The following is a 19,442-nucleotide window of genomic DNA, read 5'->3' on the forward strand; positions in this document are numbered from 1 at the left end:
TTGCATACATTAGAAACCTTATGCATGTATTGCAATATAATATTATATTTAAATTACATTATATACTATTGTCACATACATTTCAATTTTCCAATACACAGATTACAATTAAATACAATTAATATACAATTAAGATATGTCCGGGATTATACATTAATAAATATTACATTATAAGTAATAAGTATACAAACAAGAAATCACAGAAGAACAAAAATATCTTCTATAAATTATAAATAACAAAAAGAAAATATCAACGTACATCAAAGGACAATAAAAGAAAAGATTATTATCTTATAATCAGTAGGATAATTTAATTGCGCAGTCTAAAATAATAAAGATATTTCACTAAGTTAGCCAACAGCCTTGTATCAATTGCAAGGATTTGCCAACACATGTGACAACATTGCAATATACGTGAAGGTTGCGCAAAATCTTAATAACACTTAAATGTATGTAATTCTATATTAAACAGTCTTACTAAAAAGTACAATTGTTTTTCTAACTATGTATTTATTTAAAAGATTAAATGCTATATTTTATAATAAATATTAAAGTAAGTAAAGCCCAAATAAGATCTACTATTTAATTTGGATCAATATTCTATTGAAGTAATAACTAATAAACTAGTAATAATCGATAGATGCATGCTTGAAAATATTTATATTTATTCGACATGAATTATAATAACATTCTAAATTATATTTACATTATTAATCTTTTAAAGTGGACGCGGTAGCCGATGTCAACAGTGCTGATCATCAATCAAGCTGAATCTGACACATCAAACAATATTTAAATTGACTTGTAATCAGTCAATAAGTTTAACTATTTTAAAATTGTTAAGCAATTACTAAAATTTAGGTATAATATATTATTCTGAGTAACTTAATCGATTTGTTTTTTATTTTTAACATTTAAGTGTATTGATTTCATTAAACATTTTAAGTTAAAAATTAATTCCACAACTAGAAAACTGTTTAAAAATTATGTAAGAACCAAATCTAAAGTTATAAGATCTCAAATTATCCTTTATTTCAAGATGGCTGCCAAAGAACTTACGCCAAGCCGCATAGACGTCGTTCATGGTGTCTCCTGGCGAGTCGCTCGCCCTAGAACTTCTTGATTCGTGGCTATCCATGGTTTTTGGCACTTATACACTCATAATATATGGGTATATATTATTGGTATAGGTTAAGCTTTTGCATAAACGTAGAGAAAATAGGGAAAAATAAGAATAGAGCAACTAATTTTCGCAGATATTCTATGATGGAATACGGTATGGATGGACGGATGGGTACGGTACGGTATCTATGACCTATGTCCGTTTGAATATTTGAATAAGTATGAAAAATATTAGAGAATAGGTACAACAACTTTCATGTAATTTTAGAACCTCTTTTATTATTTTTACGAAGGATTTACCATTGAATAAAAACATTTTTAATGATTTGATACATTGATTATACAGGTTCCTATAAGTACATAGAGTTTATTAATTTTATTTTTATCGTCTGTACCTATAACGAATGAGTCATTAATTCGTAAAGAACACACACAGAATACTTAACTACTTAGCCTAAAATAATACATAGACAAATATTTTCTGCATATGATAGGATTACAAATTAGAGAAACTAATATAAATGACTCCCATTACAAAACATCGCCATATTACCTACTATAGATTGTTAGAATTATTTAAGACTAAATTACATACCTACATACTGTATGTAAATATTAGATGATAATAATCATCCATAGCATTTACATTTTTGGAGTAAAAAACAATATAATTACATTGTTAACATGTTCAGGTTTTTCTTAACTCAAAAAACGATACTTTAAGAACCATTACGGCAAATTGTTATTTACGAAACACATGTTCCAGTTATTTAGTGCTTCGTTTTATTTTAATTACGGTTTTTACTGAATAATTAAATTGTCGTTTGTGCAATTATATCGTTTATTGCGATACTAATTACTAAATACTAGTATTTAATTTAAAATGTGTGGATAAATAGAGATTACCTGTAATCATAACCCATAAACACATACTAGTCTAGAATTAGCACATGGGTTCGTAACTTCGTAGGAAAGAGTACTTCGCTAATAATTTTCTTTAAACATTTTCTCACTTAATCATTAATTAGCAATTTTTATTTTTAGATGAATTAATTACGAATTATAGAATTAGTGGAAGTCTTTTGATTGTCAATAAAGGAAACTGAAATTAATTTTATTATATGCAATGACCTATTATACTAGTAGACGCGGCATACGCCAACATTATTGCACTAAAAAACAGCGTAATTAATACATACCTACTTGCTAACGCATTATCACCAATACAGTTGTTCTCTCTTTCACTCTCACGCACGAGACATAATACATGTCTCACTCATGTACTTCGTAATAACAACTGCCGATTAAAATATAAAAAGAACGTCCAGCCACGACGCTGAATGGTGCGTGACTAAGTGAAACTCGGGCACTTAGCTGAGTTTTTTCTTGCCAAAATAGAGAGCGGGTAACGTTTAACTAGCTCTTTTATATATCATAGATTATATGTAGGTTTATCAAAAGCCTAAAAATATTAGTTGAAGAGTAATATGAAAAGGATAAATCGCAGTAGGTAGTATAACAAAAAAATACACAAAATTATTACATAGTTAACTAAATTATTCTGTTCTTTTCTTTTAACTTCATTTGAAAAAAAGCGTTACTTAATCGGTAGATTCTGTGTTTTAAGAATTATCCGCCTACAAATGAATTCAAATTGGCCATAAGCATTAGTTCTATACTCAAGAGAATTCCGTATAACGGTCCGATTTGTGTCGAGTTTAGCATTTCAACAGTTCCCATGTGCATACATAACTGTACTTTAGGTCAAATTCTTGGACACCGTGTCATGTGTTTAGAGGAAATGATGTTTAACGAACATGTATAGTTTTTAATTAATAATAAGGGTTAATTAATAATATAGAGTTTAGAAAGATAAATGTAATATGTAGCTACATATAAAATAATAAGAGACCTAGTAATCCAGAACGTGTTAGAACTTTCGTTGAACATACAATCGTTCAAATAATTTAGGAATAAAAATTATTTTTATTTGGGTACGAATTCATTCATTTAGTAGTAGTTAGTAAGTACATAAATTATAAGTTTCTAAAATTTCCAAAGTCCTCTTTTAAACATCGATGGTCGGTAGCGACGACAATCGACAAGTACATAATACCGTAGGATGACAATGAATAAAGTGTAATACGGTTACGGAAGTATTATAGTCTGAATCTGATAGGATAAAGAGAGAGTTCACACGTACGAGTGTATTAAGATAAGAAATTCCAGGTCAAATTTTATTTTCTTCTGTTTACAGAAGTCATTTGCGGAATGATCACATCTCGATCATAATGTATCGATCGATGTATGAAAATAGTTTAGGTATATTGTGCGAAAAATAAGAATTATTATTACTTATTTCCTACCAAAGGTTACGTAGTAACTTAATCTGTGCCAAAGGTAGGTATAACATATTTTTGGCATATTAAGGTCGGACGCGTAATGATGATAAATTGGACAATATCTACGAGTTAACCTGGCCTTGATAGCTTGAAGGGTAGGGTTGGTCTGAGGGATTGGCGTGTGCCAAACCTCTGTTTGAGTAATGTTAACCTTGATACACTTAATTATGTAGCTGTGCAAATACTAAAAAATGTAAAAAATACGTTTAAAAATATTATGCTCTAATTACTACATGAAAAAAAGGCGTAGTTAAATTTAATTTTTTTTAAATGCAATTCCTACTACACAGAAATCTGCCAAGTGTTGCAATTTCATCGCGATACTTGCAGTGGAAGTTGGAACACAGATAGTCGTTCTTGTAAGAATGTCGAATTTCGACTTCCCAGCGAGTCTAGTACAAAATATACCGTCATTTTCATTATATAACATTGAATAAGGCCATTAAAAGTCTAGAACCGACTAAACCTTGTAACCCCTTGGTATTTAAATGTAAATGCCATTTCCTTGAACTCCAATGCAGTTTAATTGGCAAAGAGATGTCACGAAATAAGTCATTCTGAGTTCTGACTCAATTATGTTGGTAATCGCTTTATAATGTCACTTGCGAAATTATTTTATATTCTAATTACATAAGCAGGTATATGCATGGTAGGTATATGCTTAGACCATTGAGTTAATATGTACTACGTAGTAATAATACCTCGATGGCAGACAGATTTTCTTGAGAGTTACTAATATCATTGATATTGTATGCGCCTGCTTCATGTGAATTGTATTAATTGAGCCATTATTCATCCGGATCAAAATACGTCGCGAGTCGCGACAAAGGGACATAGGGACAGAAAAAGCGACTTTGTTTTATACTATGTAGTGACTTTTATTTTTTAACGACTGATTAGTTTGGTATCAATTGAATATTTTGAATAAATTGGCTATACAAACACACTTGTTAAAGTATACTCTTTATAAATTGTGTTACTACAAGACTGACTTCATGTTATCACCTATACGCTGATGATCTCCAAATTTATTCTCAAGCCACTTTGACTGATTTATCTCTAGCTGTGAACCGTATAAATTGCAACCTCTCACACATATCTGATTGGAGTAAATCTTTTGGACTAAGTTTAAATCCTTCCAAAACACAGACGATTATATTTGGTAGTCAAAGTCTCTTATCTAGAATCAATTGGACGACTCTACCACCGATTGTACTGGATGGTATTATTGTTCCTTACAGTAAATTTGTTAAAAATCTCGGCATCATACTAGACGAAACTTTGTCATGGTCTCATCAGATAAAAAACATAAGTTCCAAAATATTCGCTGCTGCTTCTAGTTTACGCCGATTGCGTAATTTACTTCCCATTCCCACCAAAATTTTGTTGGCGCAATCCTTACTCCTGCCAATCCTTGATTACGCTGACGTGTGTTTTACTAACCTAACTCAAGAGCAACTTAATAAACTTGAGCGGTTACAAAATTTTGCTGTGCGGTTCATTTATGGTCTGCGCAAGTATGACCATGTTTCGGAATTTCGGTCAAGACTTCAGTGGCTCCCCATCCGCCTCCGCCGGAATACACATATCCTTTCCTCCCTTTATTCCATTATCTTTAATCCCTCATCACCTTCCTACTTAAAAGTAAATTTTGAATTCCTTGGCACTAGGAATTCGAACTTACGATCTGCTGAAAATCTTACGCTAAATATTCCTTCCCACTCTTCCAATTTCTTCCATTCGTCCTTTACCGTTCAGGCAATCCGATTGTGGAACTCCTTACCAGTCATAATAAGGAAAGCACAGACCCTTCATTCATTTAAAAATCAATTAAAAAACTACTACCTTCGTTCAATCAGTAACAAATCCTTAAAAGCTGTATAAATTTAAGTTCTCGTTTATATAATTTTTATTCTTGTACTATTATGTATCCACTTATGTTTCCTTCTATATGTAAAATACTTTTCTATGTTTCCTCTTTCCTCTTCTTACTCTACTCTTTAATTCTTGCTCACTATATCTGTCTACATAGAGTTGCTTGGAAGAAATCGCTCACGAGCGATAAAGCCGCTCTTTGTACATATATATTATATATTTTAAGTTTGTCTTATATCATAAGTTATCTCAACCTTGTAACAAACTGTATTTCTGTGTATGTACAATAAAGAGTATTCATTCATTCATTCATTCACTTGTTAAAGTTTATTATATCTTTATATATGCTTGAAGTATTTTTCTTCTTTACCTTATCCAACCAGGACATTAAAGAGTTAACTCTCAGGTTAGTTTCCGAGATTGTAAAATAACGGAATCGTTTAGAACTAGACTGGATGGTAACGGTTAATCCTTAGGTGCTGTTTGAAATACTAACGATGTTACTTTTCAATAGTATTTGTCGCATTGGTCTTAAAAAAAAGGCTCTAAAGTACAGGTTTTATTTGTTAATAGTAGAATTGAAAAACACATTTAAATAAAATGCACATTTAAATTGCATTGATCGTCTCAATCGCACTTTTTATCGACATAAGATCGCACTTTTCTGATTTCGCATAATATCTCGACTAAACAATGTTTATTTAATAATATTTATTAAAACATTAACGAAGCCTTTGAGATGTTATTAGTAGGGCAGATCTTATGTCGTGTCATACTCCACTGCGTAAATATGCAACATAGTTACGACCACAGTTTATGCAATATAATATAGAATAATTAAAAGTTATAGTTATTACGTTCGTAGTTAATTTAATTGTATTGGGGTAATAAACGATTTTTAATTTTATTTTAATTACATCATAGTATAATTTTCATTAAAGAATATTTTTTTTTATTTTACTTTAAATGCTTGAAATTTTAAACATTACGACAATTAAGAGAAATGTAGTGCTCTTCTGTACATACAAAGTACATTAAAAACAAAACTTCTGTGAGCCGCTACATTAAACACGACATAACCATAAAAAATATTAATTATTTTTGCACATGAGACCACATACCTATATACACGAAGTTCGAAAGCTCTTTAAACACTTAATTCGTAATTACCGTATGTGGTATCTGTTTGAACGGTTTTTTATATGTAAAAAGAAATAACAATTATAAAAGTTATAGGTAAGTACATTCTGAAATATTTTTCTTTTACACAATTTCCAATCCGATATGCATTAGGTATATCCTCTTAATATTTATTTTAGAATGTTCTTGCAGATGTCGTTTTAATCGTATTACAATGCAGATTCATCAAATGTAGGTATGTTTGATCGTTCTTCGAAGTTTATTTGCAAAAATAAATATTATCTAATGGTATATAATAAATAAGTGTTTCAAAATGCGCATCCCCATCCCTCGTTGTATTATTTAGCAATCGTAAGCATTGATAAAATGTTGCCCACTCATAAACTTTACAACTAATCACTGTTTATTTCTCACTTATATAAAATTATAAAAAATTAAAGAAAAATAATGAAAAGAAAATGAAAAGACCAAAATATAATCGCCAAAAAATCACAGTTACCTAACACACGTTATTATAACAATTCATATAAAAGTAAAGCAACAACGGATGTGGGTACCGCAATTTCGACAAACAGCTGATTGCAGTGAAGATAAATCACGACCATTACATCTCCCTCCCACGGTACCCATCCGAGAGGGATGGGCGATGTTCTCACGTTTGGGAAAGTTCGTGTGAAGATTCTTAGAGAAATGAACAAAAACTTTCATGACTTAGTATTTGTTATCGCTTTTCAACGCTATTGATTGCGCGTGATTTGTATGGGATTTATCAATACAATATGTAATTACTTACAAGATTTACGATACATAATGCAATGTTAGTAAGCCCTAGCACACATTTCATGAAAATCTATAGGTACTAATATTATAAAGCTGAAGAGTTTGTTTGTTTGTTTGTTTGAACGCGCTATACAGGAGTGCAGGACAGCGGGTAAAACCGCAGGGCACAGCTAGTCGTTAATATTTTGTAACCACCCATGAATGACACAAAGCCTTAACCCACACAGCGGAACCCATCCACTTAATCATTTACTATTACCACACTTCCTTTTATTCCACAAATCCTATTATTTTGGTTCTCTAACACTGACCGTGACCGGACGTGACGTCACAGGTACTGACGAGCGTCAGGCCATCAGTATGCAACACGCATCTACATCGGCGACATTGCATGAATCAAGCCACGTGATCGAATTGGTAAGTGAATTTCGACAATTAGGTACCTAGCTATTCAAAACGTAGGTATCTGAAACATTTCTGAGGTGAATTCTTTTACGTGCAAAATGCTAACGAATGTTAGACTATAATAAATACCCTGACGCGGGTTTCGAGGACTTTCAATGTATGCAAGGAATGTACCATACCTGTGAGCTTTAATCAGCTCGGCACGACCCAGATCTTATAACTAAAGCGCTGATTAGACTAGTTACCTTATTCGTAAAATAAGCATGTAGATGTAGCGGATATAGGTACGTCGTCCACAATCGTGTCTAATCGCGAGTTGATATGTGACTGTCTTATTTAAAAGATCCGAACCTGTGTTCCACTTCTTTTAATGGAGAATGCGGTTTCGCATTCCCAGGGTCTCAAAAATTTCTCGAAAGGTCTCTATGTTGGGTCGGACCCCTACTGGTCAGTACACAGTGGACTATAAACTAAACTCTGATATGCTCCGACCGGAGATCTGCATTTAGTTGCGAGACCGTGAATATTATTTATCAGCGACATTCGGCAATCTCAATATACAATCAACATAATTGATAAAATAGACAACAAGTGTTACGAATTGAGAACACTTAAATACGTACAAGACGACCAATGCAATACACAAATCAAAATAGTCTAAATACATACCACCAGGCACCACTTCGAAAGTATTATCAACATAGAATAGCTATCAACATCGCAGCTTTAGTTTTCACTTCCCCAGTGCTCATAACAATCTATTCATTAAACACAATGGAACGTAAAACAAATTGGACATGATAAACAATAATATTTATTCGTCAAACGCTCATATATTGTCATGCATTGAAACTTGGACAATACCTGTGGACAATACGGTGATGTCATGCGCAGTCGTCCCTGGACATGTATTTGATCTGTCAATTGGAATGCAAATATTAGTTTCACGTTATGGCTCAGATTTACGCAATGGTTATATAATATTTACTTAGTGGGTTATCAAGGGCATCGTTGTATGATTTCACGTCTAGATTAGAATATAGTTGGGAACGGCGTGATAGCACTTAATCGCGTAATGAAAGAAAGTTGTCACAATGGTTAATTAGCATTAATATTGTAGTAACGAAACGAAGATAAATAGTTCATAATGCCTCCTATGTTGGTATTTGAATAAACTACGTTTTTATATAATAATTGATTTATATATTACATCATAAATGTAAGTACTACTGATTCCGGCTATTCATGAAATTGCTAAATATAGTGTTGCCCACAAAAAACTATCATTAACGGGGTCGAAATCACGGGCACATCTAACTCCAAAATCATTTCCATTCATTTTGTTATTGCATCATTTTCCGTACACTAATCACCAAGTTTATTATATGTAGTATATAATAATACAGAAACAATTGCATACAACATTGACCATAAATCATTGACAATAGAGGCTATTAGACTCCGTCATTGAGGTCACCTTAGTGCCTAGATCGTATTCTTAACTTATATAACTGACATCTTTTTCCTTTTAAATTAATTTATGTGAATTAATGATGCACGAGCTATGATAAATGAAGTAAGTATACAAAGACATTGTTAATGAATGAGAAAATGAATTTAGATCCTATATAAGTTTACTAAATGAACTTTGAAAAAAATATCTTTCGAAATTCTTATCGTAAAAGAAACGTTCCGAATTGATGGCAGTTAAAACATAATTGATTACATAAACTGATAAATTAATTGTAAAAGTTAACATGATTAAAAAGTCTTCTATACCTTCATCTCAAACATTACTTGGTAAACTTAAGTTCTTTTAGAATCGTTTTCGAATGGTCATAGTACAGAGCAATTAGGTACCATTGCATTCGTATATTTCGTACCAAGGACCTGTCTGAATTGAAACATTAAGCTACCGTAACTTTGTAACTTATTAGGCAATAATAGAAATACGTGGAGTCTAAATTTAGCTAATGTGGCAATCAGGTGTGGCCGGTCAAATTGCGTGACTGCAGGACACGGTATAAGAGGTTTTATCGATAATAGACATGGAAATGTACCTATATATTTTATGTAATAGTTATCACAGATAAAATAATACTATATGTAATATGACGGGTGTAAGGTATACTTTTTTTAATCCAGAGCTTGTACTAAAATCCGATTGTGGCTAGTTAAGAGATGTAATAGTAGACAATAGACATGCTTTAAACGAACTAGATATTGAAACTATATTCCTAAGAAACCTACTCAGCGCCGGTGATTTAAAAGTTTCATTATTAATTAGGCTAATATTAATTAAGTCAGAATTAAAAATAAAATCAAATCAAATGATTTAGATGATATGTTGACTAAGAAAGTTCATGAAACACGCCTTGAGTGTAATATGGGCATTTAAACATGAAGCCCAGGAATCTACAAAGATAATCAATCTTTCAAACGTAAACAAAAGGCAAGAAAGTACAATCGAGTTGAGTTGGAGTTTACCATTAAAAAATGTATTCGCATCCTGCAAAGAAAAACGGGACTTCGCTTGCGTAGTTGCGTAGATTATATCGCTTCTGAAATTTATGACGCATTTCCTGATTGAGGTCTTATGTTAAATAATTATTAATCTCTCGCATATTTTAAAAGGTTATCCAGTTAGGTTATCCATAATTCATTTAAATTAATACGGAAGGAAATATATCTATAAAGGTGTTAGATGGCATGATACAAAACAAAGTGTATGAGATATAAATGATGTTAACGGAATACTAAACAACAACACAGAGTCATTCATATTAATAATGATAAAAGACTTACATCTCACATCTACGCGTTATTTATGAAAACACGAAAAAATTATAAAAAACATAAATGTTTACATTACATAAAACGTAATTTTATAAACAATCAATGGAAAATTTTACAGATATCCTTAAAACTGGATGCACCTATTGACGCAGCAGATACAAAAACATGGTAACCAAGGTACTGCGAAAATTAGTTGCTCTAACAACTCTGTATAACCTCAAAACATTGATAACAAGATCACAGTTTACGACGATACCACAAAAACAACATGAGTAGCACAATAAGAACTGATTCCACTTAACATTACATGAAAAACTGATAAAAACCCAGGCTCAGGTAAGCCGGTAGACGTTGCATAGCTAACTGAATTACTGTCACGCCGGACAGCTGATCAAATATTGTACGAAAATGTGGATTTAAAACACACCGTATTAACTTATAATTAAGATCTCTATTTGTGCGCGGAGAAAAGCTGCGGCTTAGTTCCGGGAAAGAAGATGGCACGCATGCGTGATGAACCCTGGGGTTTCCGAATTGAAGCCCTAATTGTGAAAAATGGACTTTGTCTGCTTACAATAGCGTATAAATTTGGGCAACTGTAAATTACGCGTGCGTGCTGCGTGTAGTTGCATGGTTTTGAAATGTTCAATGATCAGTAAATAGAAAAAACACCTGAATTAATAAACGGTTGATTGTGTCGATAGTGTTAATATTTTGTGTGTCAGATCTTGCTTTATTTAATTACAACTCAAATTATAATTTTAGTATATTCTGTCAAACAAATTACAACCAATAGTAATAGACCATTCAGGTAAATAATAATCAGATAGAAATAAACTACATCATCTGTAGATAAAAAAAACTACACAATTCGATCCAAGATTTTCGATTTGCATGAAATAAATACATATACCTAACAAAAGGATAAAAATGTAATTCATGTACTGTGTAATTGTGATTTGTAAAACATTAATGTAATGAAACAAAATACGCCCAATCAGGTTATGCAAATTTATGAATCATTAGAATTCAGGAACCTAAAAGACAATAAAATCCTTATCATTACATGCAATACTGTCGAAAACAAATTCGCGAACATCCTTCTGTAATCTGGTTATCTAGGTCGGAAATTACACAAACGGACAACAAAAGAATACCAAATAAGACGAACAGCCTTGAGTCGTACCTAGGTAATATATTTGGCAAAACATTTGCTTCCCTGGATTATATAACTGCACCTAAGTATTCTGTCTGGGTTCGTTGCATTTTGTAGTAATGTTTCGGGCATATTTCCTTCTGGGATAAGGTCAAAATTTGCAATCTTAGGAATGAAAATATTTGCTTATTTGCCCTTCGCAGTTCCGTGCCAAAAGTATCCATGAGTTGTCAAGATACGAACCGAGCTGAGCGATTTATCCACAGGATTTATCAGATACACGAGTAATCTTATAACGCAGGCCAGCATTGTCCAATGTCTAAGAATAAATATTACATCAACGTATTATATTTGTTATAAAACCAGTGATATAAGAAGATTTATCAATGCTAATAAATACGTGATGATATAAGCTGGTTAAAGAAGCGTACGTTGTTTTTCCTTCAGAAAAAATGCTAATCCGGCTCCAATGCGCATAAAATATGGAAAATTTTCCAACTTTGGTTTTGATTTGCACCTCCAAATTAAATTGGCACGAGAAGATTTTAACTGAAGATATTGAAAATTACCAAACGATCTGATATCTCTAAGGTTTCCTTATCAGTAGACAGATCACGACGCAATAGACACCTCATTATCATAAGTAGCAATACAATGAATGAAATGCGTCTTATCGCTACGTTTCTAGGTCTGCTACAATTATATTTACTCCCTTTTATCTCAAGATGGCGTCTCAGACAATAAATAGTCAACATTCCACGTGCTGGTCTAGAAAGCTATTTATAGAGATATTGTGAGGCTTCATTCCGAAGGGATAGATTAACAATTGCCGGTAATTAACGGACTATTTCGGCGATTAAAAGGGTTCTTAATTGGGTCAATTCTCAACGCTATCGATTAGCAATTAGACGGATAGTCAACTGTTTGTCAATTACACTAACTAGGGCTCATCTCAGTTGTTCGAAATTGGGCACATTAAATAGATCTAATTTTTGTACCGCCTTGTTAATTTGAATTGGATAAATTCTTAACTGAACAAATTGGCAATTTTCAATTGAAGGTTTTGTAATAAGACTACATTGTTGAACTCGCTACGTATATAATATCACAGACTAATAATAATATACTACGTATACAAATAATATTGATCCTTCCTCGTCAACGGTTTTCCAATAGGTAATCATAACTTACACGGGAAGTTCACTTTAGCTGTTTGAGTCTGTACATATTATTTGGTGGTTCTTCGTCTACATTCACCCTTGTGGCGTGAGATTCTGTCTATTAGATTGCTGAATCGGAACATTTGTTTAAAATTAACTTTGAAACGAAGTGTTTCTTATCAATGTCTTTAAACATTACAACCTGAGATACAACAATATCCAAGATTACGTACAGTAATCCAAAATTAATAATGTACATGCAAATCTTCGCTAATTGTCGTATTTCCGAAGACACTCGAATCATTAAATCGTAAGAGCCCTAAACAACGAACTTGCATTTTACACCTTGTTCAAAAGAAATAGAAGTCAATTCATGGTCATACACAATCAAAAACAAATGGGGCGGTAGGTGACGGTAGCCTGTCAGTCAAAAAACTCAAAAAATCGTCAGTTGTCTTTAAATATTGGTGGTGACTGCACGTGTTCTCTCTGTGTGGAATTATATAGAGCTGCTATTACGTACCCTTCTTGGTTTTGTTTTTAAAGGTGAATTGAATTAATCGATGAAATGATTTACACAGGTGATGGCAGTAGGGAAAGTGAAAATGAAGAAGAGTTCCGATGTATCTAAAATGTCAGAAATAAAGATAATCCCTGATTTTGATTGTTTTTTTTTTGTAATTGTCATAATATTGAAGAATGATCAGTACTGTAAATACTTTTGAACTGAGATTTTAATGATAAGATTTACATATATGGTTTAAATATAAACCTGTGTTTGAAAACCATACTTTATCTACACTAATATTATAAAGAGGAAAACTTTGTTTGTTTGTTTGATTGTGATGAATAGGCTCATAAACTACTGGACTGATTTTAAAAATTCTTTCACCATTCGAAAGCTACATTATCCACGAGTAACATAGGCTAGGTTTTATCCTATTGAATAATAATTATATGCTTATTTCTCTTACTCGCATGGAGAATTTTATAAGGCTTCTGCATTAAATTGGATGAGCTTATGCAAATTAATTAACACGTGTAGGATATTATAAATAAATAAATATTTCAGAACAATTTTCCATACCATACTATGCTTAGATACCTGATACCATACTAAGCTTTCGCTTGTGTTATGGAATCCAGACGGCTGATAAAAATACATATTATTTAATTTTAAATACATCTATGTTCATCACACAAATATTGAATGTGATTCTACTTTTCAGTTTAAATTTGTACATATAGGTATATATCTTGATATATCTTGAAGTCGGTTTTTGTTTTTTTTTCTAAAAATTATATTATCACTAATGTAATGTAAATAGGATTAGAAGGTAATGGATAGGCTTATTTCTTACTTAAAGTGATACAAATGGACAATAGATATTATCGTCTATTTATATCCGTTGCAGTGGACGACCTTGCAAGTACTGTAATATAAGAGCACTGCAGTCTGGATAATGCATTTGATATTATCGTAATTTAGAAATAAAAATGTTATTGTATTATTTATTAAGTGTCGCGTTGCGATGAAAAGTTGCTCGTAAAAATATTTAGTTCGTTTTATCTTGGGAGATTTATATAAACTCCAATATTTGGTATTCATTTTTATAGTAAAAATATCTTATAAAAGTATACATGTAATTAAGAATCTTAAAGGATGATTAAAATGATGATTATTGATTAATTTTAATCATGATTAAAAGTTTTTTCATTTTGTAAAAACATTCTTAGTTATAATGAGCACCGAGCGGCCCAATCGGACAACGACACAATTAAATAGATTTTCTATTGTGTCTGTGATTCCGGGGGCTGAGTTATTACAACCATACAATAAATTAAAAGTAACTAATTTTGTAACTATTTTTATTTATTTAATTATACTAACAAAAACGGTAAACAGTTTATTTATAATTGATGTTATGATTACTGAATTAATAACAAAAACAGATCGTTAAACAAAAAGTAGATCATACAATCTAAATACTGTTATGAACTAGTACAAATTGATATTTATTACAATTCAATGTTATGAGCCAACAAACTGGATTATTGGCTCACGATAAATTCCTCTGATCTCGACGATGACTCAACACAATTGATTTCACTTTCATAATATCTTCGGTATTAATTAATAGTGTGACTAAGGCGGAATAAGTTTCACGTTTTAAGAAAATTACTTCCTAATTTTTGGGGTAGATTACGTGATTTGTCGAGGTTAAAAATTGTTATTTGATTACAATAAAAATGAAATTAGTATTCGGTTCCATGTTCGTTCGCAAACATTTCCTATTTCTTCATATGCTATATTTTCCTTTTTTATTCATTTTCCACCTTTAGAGCTTTTGATTTACCAAAAATATGGTCATCTTGTGTGTACATTGTATCAGTATGTACAATGAACATTATATGTATATCTGTAACTTTTCTCAATTCAGTTTTAAAATCTTTATTATTCTAAAAGGCAGATTCTCATAGGAAAGCAAGTACTTCCGAGATGTTTAAACATAAGCACGCAGTAAGATGAAATCTGGCGCCAACGTTATCAAGCTCATCTATTTAATTTAAAATTCGCATCACGTGCCTTATAGCACTTCATAAGGTAAATAATTAGCAAAGCCATGATCTGGACGATGCCTATCTGTTGTCTTAATGGTGGACGCTTCTAGAATGGCTAATGAATATGTAATTACACGTAGGTACCTACTTTGTTATTATAGGTATAGTAGTTATATGAATACGGATGTTTGAAAAGATAATGTTTATGTGATTATGAAGTTTTTGTAGAAATATTTGCTGATGGCGAATGACGTCGACTTATGGGGTTTGTGACCGATAGATAATACCTACCTACTAATAATAATTTAACGTTTATTAATTGCAGAGAGAGCTGAATTCGGCTTCTTCTTATGAATGGTAAAACTTTGTTATGACGATTCAAAAGTGTTTTGAACTTAGAACATTTCTAATTGAATAAATACTTTTTTTTAAAGATTTTTGAATTTTGAGTTTGCAATAATTGACTTCTATAAAAAAATAAAGTCAGTGCCTAATGACTGACTAGAAGATTTTATTGTTACTAGTTTCATCGTCATTTATTCAAAATTATCAGTACGCTAAAGAATGCAACTGACAAACGTGGTTCTTAGGTACAATACCGATTGCATAAACCGTCTGTGTTATGTAGGTTATGCTCATTTGTAGGCTAGTCATGCTGATTGTATTCAGGAGTAGGATCGCAAATTGCAATATCATATCCCTAGAATTTAGATTTACCTATATATCAATATGTAAACATATCTGAGTTTACTGTTGTGATGGTTGTTAGTGTTGAGTAGTGCTTCTGCCCCCAAGGTTGCCCAAATAATAACAAAGAATTGCATATGTGTGTCCCTACATTAGCTTCTGTTTTTTTGGTTGTCTCTGAAAAACATAAAAATTAAATAACGCAATTGCTTGCGTAGGTAGGTACATCTATTATTAATTATGAAAACGGAAAATATTTAAGTAAGGAATAGGAACAAAACAAACATAAAAAATGGAGCGTCCTGTAAGCTAGCGGAAGGCCAAGTTGAATGACTGATAACTTAATATGTACCTCATATGAATCCTAGAACATGGAATTTAGCGTAGACGATGGAATTTGACTAGATACTGACTTAATTATCTTTTCGAAAATAGTGGTTACAGAGTACAGACGCCTCCACTTATCTACGTTACTCTGTTTTCCGTAAACAGTGATTTTTAATTGAGATTTATAGTGATTTTTATATAGGTATGTATTTAAAATATTGCAATACATGAAGGAAATATGTATAATACCTTAAAATCGATTTTATACGTATAAAAGGCCTCGAGTATATAAGGCCAATCTAATCAAATAAAATAATGTTTTATTATCAACAGCATTCAAATTCTAATAACCTCTAATCAGCTGATCTCTTTGATGGACATAAATCAACCATTATCTTATGATTCATGAATAGGCGCTGCCTCCACTTTTTCGGCCGAGGCTTCATTCACACTGACCGAGCTTTTTACTATAGATATGGAAGCGCCTGACCACTCTCTAGCCTGATGGTAAGCTAAGATATGGAAAGCGCTTTCCTAGAAGGTACCACTCTTCTCTTGAAAATATGGATTGAGCCATTAAAAGAACAACTATATTATGGAGTTTCTTGCCGGTTCTTCTCCATAGATACTGCTTTCCGAATCGGTGGTAAATGTTAAAACTGTAAACGATTCAAAAGTGCTTCTAGAAGAAGTCTTATTGAATAAATAAATATTTGAGTTTGAGTATCTATATGAATTATGTACTCGTTGGGAAAATCAGATTCACAGAGCTAGTTAATTCTGTGGACCTAATGGTTATAGTTTAATTTAGAAAAGCGATTAATTTGATTGGTCCATGATACGGCACACCTGTTTCCGGTCAGCGGTATCCGGTGTTTTGTGCGCGGGAAGCGAACCCGCAACGTCACGCACTAGTGACTCAGTGGGGTGGCGGAGCAGGTCTTTCTCTATAGCAATACTAATATACTATTAATTATTAATATTTATAATTATCTATATAGTATCAATAGTATAAGTAAAAATGTCTAAAAATGTCTAAATGTAATTTTTTTTATCGAGGAATTACACCAACGACAGGACTATATTTTAAAAACATACTTAAGAAAGTAGGTGTTGAGACAGTAAGCGCATTCAGTGATATTTTCCTTACTAAATAACTTGATTGGAAATTTTCCCTTAAGTCAGGTAAAAGGTGAGGTATAAGTTTGCAGATAACTCTCCTCAATATGAAATTTTGTCGCCGAGCGAAATGGACATGGGCCAGTAAACAAATAAAACCACATTTGCTTATCCTTCCCTATCTATTCTCATAACAAATGCACAAAGACCTTATTCCCATATTCTCGTATTTCGCAAGCGCAGGCGTGTGTTGGTTCCCATGAGAACTTGTGCCTTGTTACTGGTTTTAAATGGATAATTAGTTATATTGTTATATAAAAAATAAAACATAAATATATAATCAGAAACTACTTGGTTATTATAACTAATATATTTGTGGACATTTGCTTTAAAGCTTAAACTCGGAAGATGGTCAGGATGATTTTGCTCGTTCACGCATAAATTGATCGATTTCTATGTAAAAATTAGACATGATTGGTAAAGCACCTACATTAATTAACCAATAAAAGAATCGGGATCTTAATGAGACATTATGTGCTATTACATAAATATACAAATTGCTAAAGAAGACAACATAATCTAAACTTAGGTTCCCATAGTTACACTCATAACTTGCGTGCAGATAATATCATAATTTATCGTAACTTATGTATAGGGTAATAGTTATACCTTCTTATTGCATACCGAGATCCTTTCTACTACAATTTCGATATTAAAAAGAGACGTGTAAATCCTGACTAAATTAGCCACATTTGAATGTGCCGCTCCCAAATCGCTATAGTAGCCTGTCTACCTAGTAACAATAATTTTGAGTTTTTTACTCTTTCACACAATAACAGTTGATCCGATCTGTTTGAATTGTATAGGATTATAGTCCGCCACATTGGCTATTTTTTACTCACAATATGGAGTTAAATTTATTTACTATCTATGAAATGTCGAGCTTTTTCGAATCTAGAAATAAAGATATTTATTTAAGTACTCACTAGCATGGTCGTCATCTAGCAGATTGTGGTAGCGATGCTTGTCGGTCGCCTCGAGCCTCATCATCACGGCTTGTCAGCACCGCATTGCGCCTTGCTGGAAACAAAACATATTTATTTTATAAAAGTATTATGATATTAGCATTAAAATTGGAACGCTACGTCGTATAAGAATTTTTTTGCCTCAAACATTTCTTGGTAATAAATATTTTTTTCCAACAATTATAATGTGCAATACATAAATAAAACCACAGCAATGAGGCATAGCGCAAATCATATTCAGAATAATTATACAAATTATATCAATGGATTTTATTACAACAATAGTATTTTATTATATTATATTACAATAATAGTTTATATTTTGTGCAGCAAACTGCAAAACGTTTAGAACTGCTGTTCGTCTATCTTACATTTATTTATAAGGATAACACACATTGCCAAAAAATTCAGTTGCATCTCAAAAGTAAAACAGCAGTCGCAAATTGGATAGCGGTGATGTTACAAACCGTTCAGACATTTACAGTAACGGATCTGCAATTAGCACCGCTAATGGAATATTGTTATGTGCTAAAATTACATGAAGAATTTCGATAAAAGTCTCGAAATACAGAAAATATGTAATTTTAAACGTTAGATGGTCCTAAGAATTGTATTGATGATGCTGTTGTATATTTTAACTAGCTTACCGCCCGCGGCTTCGCCCGCTTTGTCTAAAACCTAATAAATTATATACTAAAACCTTCCTCTTGAATCACTCTATCTATTAAAAAAATCGCATCAAAATCTTTTGCGTAGTTTTAAAGATTTAAGCATACAAAGGGACATAGGGACAGAGAAAGCGACTTTGTTTTATACTATGTAGTGATATGATGATAGTGTGATGATAGTGATGCAGTTGATATATTTTGTGGAATAAACATATTAG

At 32.0% G+C, this 19,442-nt stretch overlaps 1 protein-coding gene across 1 annotated transcript in view; it reads right to left on the minus strand.

Moving 5' to 3' along the window:
* Nucleotides 1-19,442, minus strand: part of LOC123697170 (echinoderm microtubule-associated protein-like 2) — a 56,752-nt gene that overhangs the window by 28,689 nt on the left and 8,621 nt on the right. Inside the window, exon 2 of the mRNA XM_045643588.1 lies at nucleotides 18,518-18,611. Within this exon, the coding sequence (XP_045499544.1) occupies nucleotides 18,518-18,581 (64 nt within the window). The 5' untranslated portion in view covers nucleotides 18,582-18,611. The remainder of the gene's footprint in view (nucleotides 1-18,517; nucleotides 18,612-19,442) is intronic.

This window comes from Colias croceus, chromosome 14 (genome assembly GCF_905220415.1).
Source record: "Colias croceus chromosome 14, ilColCroc2.1".
In the NCBI taxonomy this organism is placed as follows: domain Eukaryota; kingdom Metazoa; phylum Arthropoda; class Insecta; order Lepidoptera; family Pieridae; genus Colias; species Colias croceus.